Consider the following 21,896-nt stretch of genomic DNA (forward strand, 5'->3'; position numbering starts at 1 on the left):
ATTTATGAGATAAAGAATCAGCTTTAATATATTCCAGGCCCAGAGATCACAAAGCCTGCTTATGATAGTACAGTGAAGTAGTAAGTTTTTTGCTCCTGTATCTTTGCCAGCCTTCTCCTGCCATGAGGGGATAAAAACCAGCATTTTTAGAAGGGTTAGACTGTAGACAGAGGTGGAGAGAAGCCAATGGCCTTATCTTTCCCTATAGGCTCTAGTTTAGGGAGGAGAAAACTTCAACTCTAAATCAAGTTTAATTTTGGATGAATACATGGGCCTAGCATTTTAATTTCTAAATACGTATATTTAGAAATTATATATATATATACCTCAGTTTTTAATAGAAACATTCTGAGGCTGATCGAGGTTTCACCAAGGTTGGAGAAGACATAGCCCTGAATGGATTTAAAGTGCAAAAGCATGTTGCTCCAGGATTAACTGCCATGAGTTATGTTTGTTTACTATCTATTTACCTTTTAATGTCTAACCTAATGGACATGGACAGTTAGCTATCATAAACCTATTTCCTGCTTTTGGTTTTAATATTTGGGGTGCCTCTCTCCAGATCTTGCTGCAGGATACAGGAGTAACAGTGGTGGCGAATAGTTAGGAGTTAGGTGGTGAGCACAGTGATTATGAATGGAGTTGCTGGAAATGAGAAGAGGAAAGAAAGTTGCTGACACCAAACTTTGCGCACCAGCAACACATTTCCTCTAAACATCTTGAGTACTAGTCTCTTCTCTTCTGGAATATCAGTTCTGCTTTTTGTTAAAAAAAAAAAAAAGAGAGAGAGAGAGAGAGTTCATTTCACTTTTGCCTCTCCAGACACTGGAATAGTGCTTGACATGCAGGAGTTATGCCTTAAATATTTGTTGAGTAAATGGACGGAGAGAAGTGGTAGGTTACAGCCCTGAGTGGACAAGAGTATGACACCATTGAAGAAAAGAAAGAAAACAGTGTGGCTGTAGCATAGAAAGAAAAGGGGAGGGTGGGGAATAAGACAGAGGAAGTTGATAGAAATCATCTTGAAGTCATTAGGCCACTAATTTCAAACTTCCATTAGTGGGTCATGAAATCAATTTGGTGAGCTGCTATCAGATTTAAACACATGAAATAGAATAAAACTTAGGATATACTGTTCTTTGTAAAACTGTCAAATCAAATTTGCTTCCGTATTTTATTTATATATGTGTGTATATACATTTGTGTATTGCGATAGCAAAAGCTGTTCCTACTTTGGTTTGCCATAAATAGGTATGAAAGCCACACAGTAGGTATGGAATAGAGAGAAAGATTTCTAACTTTAGAATAAAGGAATAGGAAACCACTGGAAATATTTTTATAGAGGAGTGAGTTTCAAGATTCCAACTCTAGACATTAATTACAGAGAATGGTGTTACTTTTGCAACATATGAGCATGGAGTACCAGGCTAGGCTGTAGTTACTGTCACCCCTACGTTACCTTATGCTTATTGAAGGCAGAAGCCAGGCCTTATTCACCACTGCATTCTCGTGCCTGACATAGACTAGGTAGATGATCTCTTGTGGGAAGCTACTGTTTGTGAATTGAAAGGCTGTAGTGCTTTCTGAAGAGAAGAGACTCTTCTGCCATGTTACTGTCATTAATACTGCTTTTAGGGCGCCTGGGTGGCTCAGTTGGTTAAGCGACTGCCTTCAGCTCAGGTCATGATCCTGGAGTCCCGGGATCGAGTCCCGCATCGGGCTCCCTGCTCAGCGGGGGGTCTGCTTCTCCCTCTGATCCCCTTCCCTCTCGTGCTCTCTGTCTCTCATTCTCTGTCTCTCAAATAAATAAATAAAATCTTTAAAAAAAAAAAAAAAAAAATACTGCTTTTAACATGCAAATTTTGGTGAGAATAATGACCATGGTCCTGCTGACCTTTCAAGGTTCCACGATGGATAGTATCAAGTAAAAGTCTAGAGGACTGCAGTCTCATATTACACAAATGGTCTGGCTCACCACTTGCTTCCTAGTACAAAGTGTTTTATAGGTATATTGTAGGTATTTGTTTGTTGAATGATGAATCCATCAACATGTTCTGATTTCCCAACAATAATTACAAGCAAACAGTATATCTTTCAAAGTAAATGTATAGTTATTAGTGGTCTATGTAATCTTGATCTTAAAAAGGGAACTTGCAACACAAAAGCAGTAAAAATTAATATTTCTGTACAAAGTCAATGAACTCACAAAAAAAGTTATAAAATTTAATATATCCCAGGGTTCCTGGGTGGTTCCGATGGTTAAGCATCTGCCTTCAGCTCAGGTCATGATCTCCAGGTCCTGGGATTTAGCCCCACATTAGGCTCCCAGCTCAGCAGGGAGTCTGCTTCTCCCTCTGCCCCTGCCTCTCCCTTTGCTTGTGTTCTCTCTGTCTCTCTCCCTTTCAAATGAATAAATAAAAAACTTTAAAAATATATAATATATACCTAAAATGTGGGGAGGGATGGGGAAAAGAATGAGTTCAAACTTAAGTGACCATCAACTTAATATAGACTGCTATATGCAAAAGAGGATATACACAAACCTAATGGTAACCATATATCAAAAACCACTAATAAACATGCAAAGAATAAAGAGAAAGAAATCCAAATATATCACTGAAGAAAATCAGCAAAACATCAAAGAGAGAAAGGATCAGAGAATATCTTCAGAAACAACTGTAAAACAATAAAATGGCAGTAAATACATATCTATCAATAATAACTTTGAATGTAAATCAACTGAACACTCCAATTCAAAGACATAAGTTGACAGAATGGATTAAAAAACAAGGCCTATCTATATCTATCTGCCTACAAGAGATTCATTTTAGATCTAAAGACACCTGCAGATTGAAAGTAAGGGGATGGAGAAACGTCTATCATGCAAGTGGATGTCAAAAGAAAGCCAGAGTAGCAATATTTGTTTTGGACAAAATAGACTTTAAAACAAAGACCGTAACAAGAGACAAAGAAGGACACTATATAATAATAAAGGGGGCAATCCAACAAGAAGATATAATAACTGTAAATATTTATGCACCCAACATAGAAGTACCCAAACACATAAAACAGTTAATAACAAACCTAAAGAAACTAATCAATAATAATACAATAACAGTAGGGGACTTTAACACCCTATTTACATCAATGGACAGATCATCTAAACGGAGTATCAGTAAGGAAACGATGGCTTTGAATAACACACTGGACCCAGATGTATTTCACAGATATATTCAGGACATTCCACCCAAAAACAGCAAAATACACACTATTTTCAAATGCACATGGAATGTTCTCCAGAATAGATCACATATTAGCCCACAAAACCAGCCTCAACAAATTCAATAAGATCGAAGTCCTACATGTATCTTTTCTGACAACACAATGAAACTAGAAAACAACCACAAGAAAAAAATCTGATGGAGGTTAAATAACATGCTACTAAACAATGAATGGATCAACCAGGAAATAAAAAGAAGAAATTTAAAAAGTACATGGAAACAAATGAAAATGAAAACACAGTGGTCCAAAACCTTTGTGAGGCAGCAAAAGTGGTTGTAAGAGGGAAGTTTATAGCAATACAGGCCTACCTCAGGAAGCAAGAAAAATCTCAAACAACCCAACCTTGCACCTAAAGAAGCTAGGAAAAGAACAACAAACAAAACCTAAAACCAACAGAAGGAAGGACATAATAAAGATTAGAGCAGAAAAAAATGATATAGGAACTAAAAAAGCAATAGAACAGATCAATGAAACCAGGAGCTGGTTCTCTGAAAAAATCAATAAAATTGGTAAGTTGTAGCCAGACTTACCAAGGAAAAAAGAGAAAGGAGTCAAATAAATAAAATCACAAATGAAAAAGGAGAAATAGCCAACACCACAGAAATATAAACAATTATAAGAGAATATTATGAAAAACTATATGCCAACAAATTGGACAACCTAGAGGAAATGGATAAGTTCCTAGAAACATAAAATTACCAAAACTGAAACAGAAATAGAAAATTTGAAAAGACTGATAACAAGCAGGGAAACTTAATCAGTAATCAAAAAACTCCCAACACACAAAAGTCCAGGATCAGATGGCTTCACAGGCAAATTTTACTAAAAATTTTACCAAACTTTTAAAGAAGAGTTAATACCTATTCTCCTCAAACTATTCCAAAAAATAGAAGAGGAAGGAAACCTTCCAAATTCATTCTTTGAGGCCAACATTATCCTGATACCAAAACCAGATGGATACCACTTTTTTAATATCCCTGATGAGCACAGAGGCAAAAATCCTCAACAAAATACTAACAAACCAAATCCAACAATACATTAAAAAAAATCATTTACCACATTAAGTGGGATTCATTCCTGGGTTGCAAGGTGGTTCAGTATTCTCAAATCAATCAATGATTGCTCATATCAATAAGAGAAAGGGTAAGAACTATATGATCATTTCAATAGACAAAGAAGATGTACTTGACAAAGTACAATATCCATTCATGATAAAAACCCTCAACAAAGTAGTTTAGAGGGAGCATACCTCAACATAATAAAGGCCATATATGAAAAACCCACAACTAGCATCATCCTTAATGGGGAAAAACTGAGAGCCTTTTTTTTTTTAAGGTCAGGAACAACATGAGGATGTCCACTCTCACCACTTTTATTCAACATGGTACTGGAAGTCCTAGCCACACCAATCAGACTACAAAAATAAATGCATCCAAATCAGCAAGGAAGAAGTCAAATTTTCACTATTTGCAGATGACATGATGCTTTATATAGAAAATCCAAAAGACTGACTAAAAAACTGTTAGAACTGATAAATGAATTTGGTGAAGTCACAGGATACAAAATCAATGTGTAGAAATCTGTTGCATTTTTATACACCAATAATGAAGCAGCAGAAAGAGAATTCAACAAATCAGACCCATTTACATTGCACCAAAAACCGTAAGATAGCTAGGAATAGACCTATCCAGAGTTGAAAGACTTTTTTTACTCTGAAAGCTATAAAACACTGATGAAAGACATTGAAAACAATGCAAAGAAATGGAAAGACATTCAGTGCTCATGGATTAGAGAAAAATATTGTTAAAATGTCTATACTACCCAATCTACACATTTGATGCAATCCCTATCAAAATACCAACAGCATTCTTCACGGAACTAGAACAAACAATTCTAAAATGTATGTGGAATCACAAAAGACCCCAAATAGCCAAAGCAACATTGAAAAAGAAAAAAAGAGCTGAAGGCATCATAATTCCAGACTTCAAGTTCTATTACAAAGCTGTAGTGATCAAAACAGTATGGTACTGGCACAAAAACAGACACACATACCAATAGAACAGAATAGAAAACCCACAACTATATGGTCAATTAATCCTTGACAAAGCAGGAAAGACTATCCCATGGGAAAAGGACAGTCTCTTCAACAAATGGTGTTGGGAAAACTGGACAGCAACATACAAGAGAATGAAACTGGACCACCTTCTTATACCATACACAAAAATAAATTCAAAATGGTTAAGGACCTAAATGTGAGACCTGAAACCATAAAAATCCTAGAGAAGAACACAAGCAGTAACCTCTTTGACCTCAGCTGTAACAACTTCTTTCTGGATATGTCTCCTGAGGCAAGGGAAACAAAAGCAAAAATAAACTATTGGGACTACATCAAAATAAAAAGCTTCTGCACAGCTAAGCCAACAATCAACAAAACTAAAAGGCAACGCACAGAATGGGAGAAGATATTTGTAAATGACATATCCTATAAAGGGTTAGTATCCAAAATATATAAAGGACTTCTCAGGGTGCCTGGATGGCTCAATCAGTTAAGCATCTGACTGTTGATTTTGGCTCAAGTCACGATCTCAGTGTCATGAGATGGAGCCCCACGTACATGGAGCCTGCTTAAGATTCTCTCCCTCTCCCTGTCCCTCTGCTCCCTCCCCTCACCCTGCTCCTGCTTCCCCTCTCTCTCTCTTAAAAAAAAAAAAAAAACTTCTAAAAATCAACACCCAAAAAACAAATAATCCAATTTAAAAATGGGCAGAAGACGTTAACAGACATTTCTCCAAAGAAGACATCCAGATGGCCAACAGACACATGAAAAGATGTTCTTCATCACTTACCATCAGGGAAATGCAAATCCAAACTACAATGAGATATCACGTCACACCTGTCAAAATGGCTAAGAACAACACCACAAGAAACAACAGGTGTTGGCAAGGATGTGGAGGAAAAGCAACCCTTTTGCACTGTTCGTGGGAATGCAGACTGGTGCGGCCACTGTAGAAAACAGTATGGAGTTTCCTCAAAAAGTTAAAAATAGAACTACCGTATAATCCAGCAATGGCACTACAAGGTATTTACCCAAAAGATACAAAAACCCTAATTCAGAAGGATGTATGCACCCTTATGTTTATTACAGCATTATTTACAATAGCCAAGATATGGAAGCAGCCCAAGCGTCCACTGATTGATGAATGGATAAAGAAGGTGTGGTGTGTGTGTGTGTGTGTGTGTATATATATATATATATAGTATATAGTATATATGTATACATATAAACCATATATGTATACACAATGAAATATTATTCAGCCATAAAAAAGGAAGGAAATCTTGCCATTTGCAACAACATGGATGGAACTAGAGGGTATAATGCTAAGTGAAATAAGTCAGTCAGAGAAAGAAAAATACCATATGATTTCACTCATATATGGAATTTAAGAAATGAAACAAATGAGTAAAGAGGAGAGAGAGAGAGAGAGAAATAAACCAAGAAGCAGACTCTTAGCTCTAGAGAGCAAACTGATGGTCACCAGAGGGGAGGTGGAGTGGGGGGGATGGGTGAAATAGGTGATGGGGATTAAGGAGTGCAGTTGTCATGATGAGGACCGGGTTCTGTATGGAATCATTGAATCACTCTATTGTAAACCTGAAACGAATATAACACTGCGTGTTAACTAAGTGAATTAAAATAAAATAAAAAAAAATTTTTTTAAAAGAGGAAGCTTACAAACATTGAGTATTTACTGTGGGGCAGGCACCTTTCATTATAATTAATTCATTAGTCCTCAATACAACATTGAAGGGAGTACTATTTCCATTTATGGTGGAATACACTGGATCTTAAAATGTGAAACTGGAGTTTGAATCAAGGTCTTTCTGATCCCATATCCGGTGTTGTTTTTACCAAATATGCTACTTCAATAAAGAAAATAATCTGATTTTCCCTCAGGCATTGAGACCCTGATAGTTGTACCCTGGCATTGCTGTACACTTGTACAGACTTTGCCAGTTTCTAGAAAGGGGACATATACTTCTCAGCGATTACCACCGTGCTCCTGGGCCCAGGAGCTTCACATGGCCTATCATGTACTTGAAAGAAGAATTTTATTAAGACATTGCTTCACTAACGGGCGCCTGGGTGCCTCCGTTGGTTAAACATCTGCCTTGGGCTCAGGTCATGATCCCAGGGTCCTGGGATTGAGTTCTGCGTCGCAGGGAGCCTGCTTCTCCCTCTCCTTCTGCCCTGCTCATGCTCTCTCTCTTTCTCTCTCTCACTCTCTCTCAAAGAAATAAATTTTTAAAAAATTAAAAAAAAAAAGAAATTGCTTCAATTCTAAAGGGTAATGATAGAGAGGAAATATAGACTGTTTCATCTTGATGAAAATGTGTATGAGAAGATAGAAATCGATTTCTAGGAGCTTAGAAAGTGATTTAAATAAGTAAATCTTTTATTTTAAAAAGTTTTTTTTCTCCGGTAAAAATAGTGATTCTTGATAAACCAGAACCAGGAAGAAGGGAGAATTTCATTTTATAGAATTTTTAAATAGGGGACTATGAGTGATTTTTGTCTTTCTTATAATATTGGTTCATATTTTTCATATTTCAAAATAATGAAGCCAGGCTGGTAGAAAATATTTGCAAAAGACACACCTGAAAAAGCACTGTTACCCAAAATATATAAAGAACTCCTAAAACTTAACCATAAAAAAAACACCTAATTTTAAAAATGGGCAAAAGACCTTAACAGATATTTCACCAAAGATTTACAGGTGGCAAACAAACATGTGAGGAGAAGCTCATGTCATATGTCATCAGGGAAATGCAAATTAAAACGAGATAACATTGTATAACCTATTAGAATGGCCAAAATCTAGAACACTGACAACATCCAATGTGGGTGAAGATGTGAGCAATAGAAGTGTTAAATATTGCCAGTGGGAATACAAAATGGTACAGACACTTTGGAAGATAGTTTGGTGGTTTCTTTTCTTTCTTTCTTTTTTTAAGAGTTTATTTATTTATTTGTCAGAGAGAGCGAGCTCACAAGCAGGGGGAGCGGCAGGCAGAGGGAGAAGCAGGCTTCCCGCCGAGCAGGGAGCCCGATGGGGCTCAATCCCAAGACCCTGGGATCATGTCCTGAGCAGAAGGCAGACGCTTAACTTACTGAGCCACCCAGGCGCCCGTTTGGTGGTTTCTTACAAAACTCAACATATTCTTACTATATGATCCAGCAATCATGCCCCTTGATATTTACCCAAAGGAAATGAAGTTTTATATCCACACAAAAAGTTGTACATAGATGTTTATAGCAGCTTCATTCACAATTGCTAAAATTTGGAAGCATCCATGATGTCCTTCAGTAGGTGAATGGATAAATAAACTGTGGTATATCCAGACCATGTATTATGTAGTTCTAAAAAGAAATGAGTTATAAAGACATGGAGAAAATTTATTAAATGCATCTCACTGAGTAAAATAAGCCAATCTGAAAATGCTACATACTGTATGATTTCCAACACAATTTCCAATGTGACATTCTGGAAAAGGCAAAACTATAAGTGGTTGCCAGGGCTTGTGAGATAGGGAGGGATGAATAGGCAAAACAAAGAGGATTTTTAAGGTGTGAAAATACTCTATGATACCATAATAATGGGTACATGTCATTATATATTTGTCAAAACCCATAGACTGTAGAACATGAAGAGTGAAGCCTAAGGTAAACTATGGTCTCTGGGTAATGATGATGTCATTATGTATGTGTGGGGGCAGAGAGTACGTGGGGAAATCTCTGTACCTTCTGAATTTTGCTATGAACTTAAAACTCCTCTAAAAAATAAAGTCTTTAAAAATAAATGAATGAATGAATGAATAAATGAACGAATAAATAAATACTATTCTTTTTGCTTAAAAAATGATGAAGTGAGTTTAAAAGTTCAAGGGCACTTCATGAGATCCCATTTGTGTAAAAAAATTCAAATCCTTTCTTTTCCTTTTTACTCTAAATATATGAATATGCATTGGATAGTCTGGAAGGATATACATCAAAATAGCATCGTGATTACACTTTATTCTTTATTCGCTTCGATAGTTCATATTTGTAAAATTGAGCATGAATTATTTTTTATAATTTTTAAAATGTAATTGTTAAAAAGAAAAAAGAACACTTTAATTTTTAAATTTTCTTTATTCTGAAATAAAAACATATTTTAGACTTTACATATTAATCATAAATAATAAAGGTATTTGAAATGTTCCAAATTAGATGTGACATATAGAATACTAACCTATAAATATATGTTGTTTTATAGTCTCAAAGGAAAAAAAATGTGTGATCGAGGAACAGATGTTCATTGAATAGTTTATTTGATTTTAAATAACATGGAGTAATTGTAGAAGAAAGCAAAGTATAGAAAGTATTTTTTCATATTTTTCATTCATTTTTATTTAACTGCTTCCAAATTTAACTGGTTATTTTAGAATGAATAAACTTTTTCTTTAATATCCACACTGAGTTGAAATTCAACATGAATGTATCTTTAAAGTTCTTAACAAATAGCTAAGGTAAAAAATTGTTCCTTTCTTATCATGAATTTGTCTAACACTAGCCCAACTGAGAAAACAAACAATGGCGTGTGCTTTTTAATTATAAACAGTTCAAACATAATTTAAATTTTTCGTAAGTTCAGTGACCTTCCCATAAGATACTTGGCAAATGCAAAAAAAAAAAAAAAAATTCTGGAGTTTCCTAATAATTACTGACAGAATAAATTTGAACAAATAAATGTGGAAAATAAACAGTACTATCAAATAAGTTTACCCTTTCCCTAAGTTATACGTGTACACTTGGTCTTATAAACAACTGGAAACTCAATCTATCTGGTCCCCTTGGGTGGACTTTGACTTCCTCAGGTTCGTATTCATCATGATTTAAATCTTGGAACTGCATCCAAGAGGAAGCTTAACAATAGTGATTGTTTATTTTGTAGGTTTTAAAGAAGCTAGAGTGCCAGAGAAGACCTTTGAAGTGTGAAGAGATTTCCTGTAATTGAAACCAAAATGTCATTTATAGATCCGTATCAGCACATTATAGTAAGTCATACTGTTTATATATCTTTTCTGGGAGGGAGGCTGATACACTTCTGCAGGAGTCTTGCTGGCATTGGCCAATAAAGTACAACTCTAAGACAAATCCAGAACAGAGGTACTTGGAGGGGAAAAAAAGTCCAAACCATGTGTAACAGTATAGAACTTTCACGGAACAATAAGAGATGTAGTTACCACTTAGCAATTATCAGTCTGTGTAAGTTCTACCCTTCACATGCACTGAGAGAAGATAAAGGAATTCTTGAATTGAAGGCTATATTTGGGTGTGCATTGCCAGGGTAAAGTGTTCTGTAAACTTTCCCTTCGCTGTTCTTAAACCAATTCTTCTGTAGGTGGTTAGTTCATAGTAAAGAGTAATTTCAAATTTTAGTATGTATTTTTCCAAACTCAGTTTTCTGATCAAAAAAAAACAGGATTTCTTTGCTGAATTCAACGATCCAGTTAGGCTTATATGGACTAGAAATAGTTTTTATGGACATTAAGGAATAATCCAGAGCCTTATTATTACTTCAAATGAAGCACTTGTTCTCTTACCCTACATCCTTCTCTAGCTACCATCCTCTCTCTTTCCCTGCCTGGAGAGCAAGGATTAACATATTACAAGTGTTTTCTAGTGCCTTCTTCCCCTCTATTCACAACTTGAGTCATTAAAAACTGCACTCAGCTTTCCTACTTCACAAAGAAGCCTCATCAAGGACCTCTTTTGGTGCTGAATTCAGTGGACTCTTCAGTACCCCCATCCTCCCCCAACATCCCACCCCGACCTCCCCCAACCCCACTGGTCATTCTCTTCTTAAAACTCTTCTTGATGGGGTGCCTGGGTGGCTCAGTTGGTTAAGCGTCTGCCTTTGGCTCAAGTCATGATCTCAGGGTCCTGGGATCGAGTCCCGCCCGCATCGGGCTCCCTGCTCAGCCGGGAGTCTGCTTCTCCCTCCCCCCCCAACCCCCTCGTGCTCTCTCTCTCTCTCAAATAAATAAAACCTTTAAAAAAAAAAACTTCTTGATTTTTCTGTGGTTCTGTTTCAGATTTCTCTGGTTCCGTTTCCTATTTTCTTGCAATTGGTTCCTTCTTAGTTTTCTTTGCAAGCTGCTGTTCCTGTTGGACTCTTTTTTTTTTTTAATCGATGTATAGCATACATAAAGTGCATAAATCTTAACTGTTCAGCTTATGGATATTAACCTATGTATTCCTCTCATGAAACCACCATCCAAATAAAAATACACAGCATTAAAAGTAACGCAGAAGAGTTGCTCATGTCCTTTCCAGTCAGTAAACTGCACAAAGGTAACCAACATTTGACTTCTATGACCATAGATAAGTGTTGCCTGTTTTTGACCTTCATATGGATATCTGCCTTCCACATTACATCTGTGAGATTCATTCATGTTGTTGCAAAGCAGCAGAATTGCATACTTTTACATTGCCATGTAGCATTCCCTTATCTGAATATACTATGAACTCTCTAGTCCCCTGGTAACTCATCTCCTCGCTGAATGGCCGTGGCGCCGCTACTGGAAATCAAGTAGCCATATGTGTGTGGCTTGATTTCCATGCTGTTCTATTGGTCTATTAGGCTTTGTTATATAATGACAGTTGTACAACATGTCTATCTTAATTTCTTTTTTTTTTTAAGATTTTATTTATTTATTTGTCAGGGATTAAGAGAGAGAGTGAGAGAGAGAGAGCACAAGCAGGGAGAGTGGCAGGCAGAAGGAGAAGCAGACTCCGTGCCGAGCAAAGAGCCCGATATGGGGCTCGATCCCAGGACCCTGAGATCATGACCTGAGCCGAAGGCAGATGCTTAACCGACTGAGCCACCCAGGTGTCGCATCTTAAATTCTGTAGCTTTGAAATGTATCTTATATATGGTAGTGTAAAATCCTCCAGCTTTTTCTTCTTCAAGATTGTCTTGGTTATTTTTAGTCCTCTGCATTTCCATATAAATTTTGCAATCAGTTTGTCAGTTTGCACACACACACACACATACACAAAACTGCTGGGATTTTTATTGGCCCTGTAATGATTTTATAGACCAATTAAGGGAGAGATGATATGACAAAGATATTGAATCTTCCCACCCATTAATAACACATGAATCTAATCCAAAACTAATGTTATTTAGATTACCTTTAATTCTCTCAAAAGTGTATTGGAGATTTCAGTAGGATAGCTTTTATAGTATTCCCCCCTTACCTGCAGTCAGACTTGATACAGAAGCAGATGATCCTCCTGACGTATCATCAGAAGGTCAGTAGTAACCTAACACTACCTCGCAAAGCCTGTGTTATTCACTCACTTCATCTCATCACCTAGGCATTTTATCATCTCGTATCATCACAAGGAGAGTGATAATACAAGATTCTTTGAGAGAGAGCGCACATTCACCTAACTTTTATTACCGTATGTTATTATAGTTCTATTTTATTATTAGTTATTGTTGTTAATTTCTTACTCTGTCTAATCTAGAAATTAAACTTTATCCTAGGTATGTACGTACAGGAAAAAACAGCACATAGAGAGTTTGTACTACCCACGGTTTCAGGCATCCATGGTGGGGCACCTGGGAGGTTGCTTGGAATGTATTCCCTGAGGCTAAAGAGGGATTATTATATATCTTTTTTTAGATGTATTTCTTGATAGTTGATGTTTTAGCATCATTATTTGTAAATTTTATTTTCCAATTAGTTTTTGCATTTATATCAAGATACAATTGATCTTTGTAGATCTAATAAACTTACTGAATTTCTTTATTAATTTTAATAGTTTGTAGGTTCTTTTGGATTTTCAACTTACACATTCCTGTTATCTGTGAATAATGCCAATTTTACTTCTTCCTTTTAAATTTTTAAATATTTATCTTTAGAGCTTTATTAATTGTAGACCATCTACTTTAGGTATAGCACATAGGTTTGGGAATGTCACATTTTCATAATTGCTCAATGAAAAATATTTTCTAACTTTTTCTAACTCAGTCCCTGAACTGAGCTTTGACTCATGGGGTACTTAGACACGTGTATATTAATTTTCAAACAGTTGTCTTTGTCTTTGATTTCTAATCTAATTCCACTCTGTTCAGAGAACATACTCTTGCATGATTTTTTGTTGTTTGTAATATGTTTATACATGATTATGGCCTAGCATATTGTCTGTTTTGGTAAATGTTCCATATACAACAATATGTTTCCATTTCAACTTTTGCTTTATGAATTTTGAAGATATGTTATTAGTGCATATAACTTCTGGATGTATATATTTCTCTAATTGATGTTTTATCATTATAAGTCCTTTTTTTATCTCTAATGATAGCTTTGTTCTAAATTTTACTTTGTCTTTTATTAATTTGACTTCTTCCAGTTTCTTTGATTGGTGTGTATGCATCCTTTTATGTTCAATTTATATTTTTCCTTTTATTTAAAGTGTGGTTTTTGTGAAAAGCATATAATCAGGGGTGTCTGGATGGCTCAGTCGGTTAAGCGTCTGCCTTCAGATTCCCGAGAGGAATTCCCTAGAGGGAGTGACATGTAAGCCTAGACCTGAAGGTTTAGCACAAGGGAAGTGAAGAAGGAGAAAATTACTTTTCTGGATTGGAAAAAAGCAAATGTGAGGTAATCTGGAGATGAGAAAGTTCATTTAAGGAAATGAAAGAAGTTCAGTATGGTTGGAGTATAATACATTTCAAAGAATATAATTATTTCAAATACCCTTCCTCTCATACCTAAACCTGACCAGGCCTTCTTACTGACCGCTGTATAGTCTCCACATGTCTCTTGTCAGATGACCTTGTGAGCTGGCCATTTAGTTTCTTCTCTTAACGTGGCAGAGTATATTTAAAAATCAAACTGCACTCTGGATATTTTAACTCATTGCTGTCACCTTTTCTCGCAAATTTTAACTATAGCTAAATATTTAGGACATAGTAATTACCTACGCGGCATCTTAATATGATGAAGCTTGAAAACCACATATCTGTATCACAGTTTTTGTTACCTTTCCCAGCATCAGAGTGGGACATTTAATTCATATTCCAATTTATAGCGCTTTTAAATGAGGATCCCTAAGAGCTTTGTAGTTTTGTTCTTCTTGTTCTTTCTGTGTATGTATGAAAAACACTGTGTGTGTTTGTCTATGTAAATTGTTTTAGTGACAAAATTCCCTGCCCTGGTTTTCACAGAAAGATACTTTTCAAAATATATAAGTGAGCATACTCAGCACAGAATAGTTTTAGTAAAAAGGAAAGATGGGGAAAACTAAGTCAGCTAACTTGTAATGAGTGGTACCAGACGGGCCAACACCGTTTTGGCTGCCTCAAGGCACAGAAGTTTGGCCTTATATTCCCCACACCTGTGATGCAGTGACATGTTGGGGAATCCCTTGGGCTGATGCAGCAATTCACAGCCAGCAAGTTCTCTTGCTTCCCACAGTGCTGGCTTTTAAGAACCTGGTAGAAACTGGAGCGATAAACATATGGCAGAATTCAGTGTCCATATGTTTAGAGTCCTCGTGAGGTACTTTCTAACCTGAAGAATGTTTGTGTCTCCAGGATTTATTGAAATTCTTTTGGACCAATCTTACAAGGATAGGTCAAGTATAAATTATTTATAAAAATTTCCATCTTTTTACTCTGAAAATGAGTCACTTCCCTGGAGTGAAAAAGAATCCACACCTCTTCCCACCACCCTATTAGCAGTGGAGGGCCACTGTCCCACATCCACAGAACCCAAGGTTGTCTTCACATTAGACATAGTCAACCACATGGGTGTGCTAGCATGAGTGCTTGCTAAAATACAGGGACCTTTGAAAAACGTCATTGTGGGTGACTGGAAATTTTACCGGGAAAGTAGAAAGATATTATTCTAGATTATTATGGTAACATGGCGGGGGAGGGGTGCAACACAGGGTAAGGAATCAAAGAGCTAGTATTCTAGTGGTATTTCCCGTCTTCAGTTACGTGCTCCTGAGCACTGAAACTGAGTTTTAGCAGCTTTGTGTGGAAAAACAGGGTATGAATAGTACCTGCTGTGTCTGCTTCGCAAGGCTTTTATAAATAATAAATTGCCATATGTCTAAAAGTATTCTCTAGACACAGTAAAGAAAGGTATTTCCAGCTAAGGGACATCAGAGGGTGAGACACTGCTATTGAGAAATCAGAAATATTAAAGGTGGCAAAAACCTCCGGTTGCAAAGCCTAATGCGGTGCGAAACTAACAATGAGTTTTAGGGCAAATAGCACATTTGTTGTTGTTGTTCTAGAAAAGTGAAAAAGAGGATGGTTAGTGATCAGCTTCTCACCTTTCCCTGATACCAGTCATTCCTTAGGGTGCAGTCTATGGAATTTTCAACTTAAAACGGGGCTGGTTTATGAGGGTACTAATCCTTAGAAGGCTCACACTCTCTCAAGGCTGCTCAGTCTCAGCCTCTTCCTCTCTGGAGCAGCAAAAACAATGCTTACCACTCTGGTTTCTGGTGCTCTCTTTGATTTTTGATCTCTTTCCTGGTAGTTAAGACCTTTCTATCTTGTTAGTTCTTCGTTACTCTATTAGTCCATGTTCTCCAGAGAAACAGAATCAATAGGTGATAGAAAGGTAGGTAGATAGATGGAGTCTTAATTTAGCTTATAAACAGCAGAAATTTGTTGCTCAGAGTTCTGGAGGCTGGGAAATCCAAGATCAAGGTACCAGCATGGTTGCATATGGTGAGGGCCCTGTTCCCTGGTTTGTAGCCATTCTGTCCTCACAAGGTAGAAGAGGCAAGGGATCTGTCTAGATTTTCTTCTCTAAAGGCACAAATCCATTCATGAGGGTTCCTTACACCTCCCAAAGCTCTAATCTCATAATCTTTGAGGGGTTAGGATTCCAACATATGAATTTGAGGGGGGGGCACAAACCCTCAGACCATAGCAGTTAGATCTAGATACAGAGACTTATTTTGAAGAATTGTCTCATGTGGTTATGGAGACTGGGAAGTCACACATTCTGCCATCTGCCGAATGGAGAGCCAGGAAAAACAGGGCTATAATTCAGTCCACTTCTGACAGCTTGAGAACCCAGGGGGCTAATGGTATAAATAGCAGTCCAGGGTCAGGAGAAGATGACATGAGGGGTTTCAGCTCAAGCAGTAAGACTGGAAGAAAAGAGGCAAATTCCTCCTTTTGTTCTATTCAGGCCCTCAACAGATTGGATGATGCCAGCCCACACTGGGGAAGGCAACCTACTTTCCCAAGTCCCTGATTAAATGATAATCTCATTTGGAAAGACCCTCACAGACACACCCAGGAGTAATATTAATCTGAGCACCCCGAGGTCAGTCACAGTTACTTTTTGGAAAATCTTTACTTATTTTGTAAAACCTTATTCAGTTTTTAGTTATTTTCTGTGGGAAGTGTTTATGTCGAAAGTGTCTTATGATTGTTTAACCTACCATTGTTACAAGTGGAGTTCCCCCATTGTGTTTACTTTAAATCAGTGGTGCCTCTAGATAATCCCCAGAAGATAGATTAAAAAAAAGTTTCATCTTAAAAGATTTCCACAAATGGTAAAATTATCCCCCAAACTTGACGTTCAATATTGATCTCTGTGAAATTTTAATGTTGGAGGCTGGGTTGGTTTCAGGGGATTGGCGATATAATTTCATTTTACAGATGTGGAAACCAAGGCAGAAAAACTGAGTTGAAATATCAGGCAGTTTATTATAAATATCCTTGTCTTTTAGTTACGAATCTTTCACTTACTGCTTAATGGCAAAGATGAACTAAGACCAGGAGAAAGTTTTGAAGAAGGTCCTTAAAATAAATTACCCCAGGGGCGCCTGGGTGGCTCAGTTGGTTAAGCAACTGCCTTCGGCTCAGGTCATGATCCTGGAGTCCCGGGATCGAGTCCCGCATCGGGCTCCCTGCTCGGCACGGAGCCTGCTTCTCCCTCTGACCCTCCCCCCTCTCATGTGCTCTCTGTCTCTCTCATTCTCTCTCTCTCAAATAAATAAATAAATCTTTAGAAAAATAAATAAATTAATTAATTAATTACCCCAAATGGCATCTGTAAATATATCTATATTTTCAAGTCTGTTTGATCTACTAGACTTAACATACACATCTGAAAATCATCATTGCAAAGACATTGTAGATTTGAACAAACATGGCATATCCACTAGGTCAGTAATTCCAGCCTACATAAATATTTCTGTTACCCAAAGCATATTTAAGAATGTGTGGGGGGAAATGTTCAAGCATGCATGGTGCTTCATGTGTTCTAATGAGCCCCTCCAGGACAATGAAGGTGTACTTCTCTACCTCCTGGTCCTAACTCAGCCATAATTACTCCAAGGAGAGTATAGATTTCTTCAGGAATATTGCAGTAGGAAAAAAGCTGATGTTCAAAAAAAAAAAATCTGTGTATGTGGTACTATGGTACTCAGTTACATTGGACCAGAGTCTATATCTCAATTAAAAGTTAGGTGCTAAAAATTTGGGTGACTTGAATTTTAGGTATCTTGAAGATGTTATAGTCACTATAAATTTATGGTGAGTATGTCATTAAGTGAGTATTTTATTTTATTTTATTTTTTAAAGATTTTATTTATTTATTTGAGAGAGAGAGAGAGAGCACATGAGAGGGGGGGAGGGTCAGAGGGAGAAGCAGACTCCCTGCTGAGCAGGGAGCCCGATGCGGGACTCGATCCCGGGACTCCAGGATCATGACCTGAGCTGAAGGCAGTCGCTTAACCAACTGAGCCACCCAGGCGCCCATTAAGTGAGTATTTTAGATGCAAGCTGTCACCATCAAATATTTCTTTTTTGTACTGGTTTTCTGCTAGGGCAGTCTCAGTAATCCCGATTAAAATAGGACTCAAAATCTTTTAACTTCAGTGAAAATGAACTCTATATTTACTTTAATTTTTAAATATATATACATATTTATTATGATATATATTATTACTGTATTTAATATATATATTTTCGTGTAAGTGGGGAAAGCTTCTTGTTCACGAAAGAGAAGAAACTCAGATTTCTGATTATGATTTTCTTTTAATAAAGAAAAATCTGGCTCTGCTGGAGCTAACAAATTCTGTTGACAAATTAGGTGTTTGGGACATTAGGATAATTTATGCATATGGCAGTCCATGACTGAGAATTCTTTTTTTTTTTTAAAGATTTTATTTATTAATTTGACAGAGAGATAGAGAGAGAGCACAAGTAGGCAGAGGGAGAGGGAGAAGCAGGCTTTCTGCTGAGCAGAGAGCCCGATGCAGGGCTCGATCCCAGGACCTTGGGACCATGACCTGAGCTGAAGGCAGATGCTTAACGACTGAGCCACCCAGGTGCCCCCATGACTGAGAATTCTTAAAGCAAGCTTAGAGAGCATTATAGATTGTAAATAGATAAGCTGGCCACTCATAAAAAATGTGAGAGAATAGTAACACAATGCCTGTGCCTCTCAAAGTATTAGAATGAAACTCCACACCAGGAAGTGAAACTAAAAATAGGTATCTTATCTAAAAAAGTATCCTAACTCCTAGATGACATCAGTGCAGAAATTCATTTGAAACATTTCTGAGGTCTGTTTGAAATTGCCTGTTGCTGATTGTTATGATCACAATCTCTGGGTTCAGTAATGAGATTCTCCAGTCTTTATCACACTAACAGTCTTTGGTTTTAGTTTGAGTTAAAATTAGGCAATGGCAGTTAAGTAGAGAAAGATACTTGCATGCAGACTCTACCTTCTCTTCCATCAGATTTTTGGTTCTTCCTTTAACAGCAGGACTTTCAGCAGATTAGAACAATCATCAAATTGATTTTGTACAAGCTGACTAGTTCTTTTTTCCAATGCCCAGTCATTTTAGTTACAGATGGTAATGTAATTCTCCAGAATGAACTTAATACAGTAGCTATTTTCCTAATGACTGGGGAATTGGAATTGCGAAAAGAAAAAGTTGTGATTTTCACTATGGAAAAGATTAGGGATGAGAAAAGACACTCAAAGTCAGGTAATCCAAGACCTGAAGGCAGAGCTTAATCTTGTAGCTGAGTCAGTGTATTGAGCTTATATTTGACATCTCAATTGAAATATGGCATCTCTTTTTGCCAGCTACCAACTAGCATTGTGCTGAGTCATTACTTTCTTCCACAGAACACTGGTTGTGGATTCAATAATATCATTTCCTCTGGAACCACCCCTGAGACAACCAAAAGTCTCCTATCCAAGTCGGAAGCTAGCCTAGTCCATACTAATTTGAACTTATATGTGATACTGGCCCCAGGAAACAAAGAAAAGAATTATCAAAAGATGTTTGGATAGTTATTGATTGACACTAAGCATTTTTCTCCAAGAATTTGTACTTACTTTATACATACTACAATTTTTACAGCTCTAAGAAAGAGATGGGCATGATTTTGACACTCCGGTTCTGAAAATAACTTACAGGTCATCTGAAGATTTATGATATTTCCAAAATTAACTTATAAAAACCAAGAAAATGGTTGATTTGCGCCTTATTTCCTGTGAAGAGTATGCAAGTATTTCATTCATTATAGTCAAGACAGAGTTGAGGCTAATGGAAATAAAAGCAGATTAAAACAGCTGAATGATAGAGGAAATAACTCAGTTAAAACAGGAACTTCAGATCAATAACAGATAGACTAGATGATAACTGTACCACTTTAATAAGTGGAAACAGCCTTTTTCACTATTAAGGTATTGGTATTTGGTATTATTCTCTGTGTAAGTCAAGGAATGTACAGAGAGTGAAGACATTGGGGGCAGCAAGAATAGGTTCTAATTCAAATTTAACTTTTACTATCTATGAGATACTGGGAAATTATTTAACCTCTCAGACTCTCACTTTAGTCATATATAAATATAAATAATACCTATTTTATAGGGTTGTTGCAAAAATTAAATGAGGATTCACATCTAGAAGAATATGTAACATATGGTTCATATTCAATGAATCCTTATAACATTATCATCTCTCTGTATGTGTTTTTTTTAATAATGTTGAGCTTTTTTTTTTTTTTAATATTTTATTTTAAGTAATCTCTACACCTGGTGTGGGGCTTGAACTCGCAACCCAAGAGAGTGGAGGGTATTGGTGTAATTTCTTCCTTAAGTGTTTGGTAGAATCTATCTGAGCCTGGTGCTTTCTGTTTTGGAAGGTTAAGTATTGATTCAGTTTCTTTATAGGCCTATTCAGATTGTCTGTTTCTACTTGTGTGAGTTTTGGTGGATTATGCCTTTCAAAGAATTGGTCCATTTCATCTAGATTATTAAATTGTGGGCTTAGAGTTGTTCATAGTATTCCTTTATTATTCTTTTGATGTCCACAGAATCTGGAGGGAACGTCCCTCATTTATTTATGATATTTGTAATTTGTGCTCTTTTTTTTTCTTATTTAGCCTAGCTAGAGGCTTATTGATTTTGTTGCTGTTTTCAAAGAACCAATTTTTAGTGTGAATGATTTTCTCTATTGATTTTCCATTTTCAATTTATTCATTCCTGCTCTATTTTTTACTATTTTTCTTCTGCTTACTTTGGATTTAACTTGCTTTTCTTTCTCTAGTAGACACTTAGATGATTGATTTTAGATCTTTCTTCTTTTCATATATGCATATCATGAAATAATATATGAAATATACGTGTGTATGAAATAATATATATATCAATATACATATTATTTAATTTCCTTCTAAGCAGTACTTTCACTGCATCCACCTTAATTTTGCTAAATTGTAGTTTCATTTTCATTCAGTTCCAGATATTTAAAAATTTCTCCTGAGACTTCTTCATTGACATATGTGTTATTTAAACATGTGTTATTTAATCTCCAAGTACTTCGTGATTTTCCAGCTATCATTCTATTTTGGTTTCCGGTTTAATTCCATTGTGGTCTGAGAGTACACATTGTATGATTGTCCCACATGATCTTTTTTTCTTTTTAAGATTTTATTTATTTATTTATTTGACAGAGAGAGAGCCAGTGAGAGAGGGAACACAAGCAGCGGGAGTGGGAGAGGGAGAAGCAGGCTGCAGAGCAGGGAGCCTGATGCGGGGCTCGATCCCAGGACCCTGGGATCATGACCTGAGCTGAAGGCAGACGCCTAACCGACTGAGCCACCCAGGCGCCCCTGTCTCACATGATCTTAAGAAGAATCTGCATTCTGCTCTTGGACAAAGTAGTCCATAGATGTCAATTATATCTAGTTGACTGTTGGTGCTGTTGAGTTCAACTGTATTCTTACTAATTTTCTGCCTGATCTTTCTTTTTTTTTTTTTTTAAGACTTTATTTGTCAGAGAAAGAGAGAGAACACAAGGAGGGGGAGTGGCAGGCAGAGGGAGAAGCAGGCTCCCTGCTGAGCAAGGAGCCTGATGCAGGACTTGATTCCAGAACCCTGGGTCATGACCTGAGCTGAAGGCAGATGCTTAACCGACTGAGCCACCTAGGCATCCCAGATCTGTCTATTTCTTATAGGAGGGTGTTGAAGTTTCCAACTTTGTTAGTGGATTCTTT

At 36.7% G+C, this 21,896-nt stretch overlaps 1 protein-coding gene across 2 annotated transcripts in view; it reads left to right on the forward strand.

Moving 5' to 3' along the window:
* The window catches only part of PLA2G4A (phospholipase A2 group IVA), a 152,491-nt gene that overhangs the window by 22,016 nt on the left and 108,579 nt on the right, over positions 1–21,896 (forward strand). For both annotated transcript variants that reach the window (XM_044916394.1, XM_044916395.1), the window contains one exon: positions 10,278–10,380. In XM_044916394.1, the coding sequence (XP_044772329.1) occupies positions 10,348–10,380 (33 nt within the window). In that variant the 5' untranslated portion in view covers positions 10,278–10,347. The remainder of the gene's footprint in view (positions 1–10,277; positions 10,381–21,896) is intronic.

The sequence above is a fragment of the Neomonachus schauinslandi genome, chromosome 6, assembly GCF_002201575.2.
Source record: "Neomonachus schauinslandi chromosome 6, ASM220157v2, whole genome shotgun sequence".
NCBI lineage: Eukaryota > Metazoa > Chordata > Mammalia > Carnivora > Phocidae > Neomonachus > Neomonachus schauinslandi.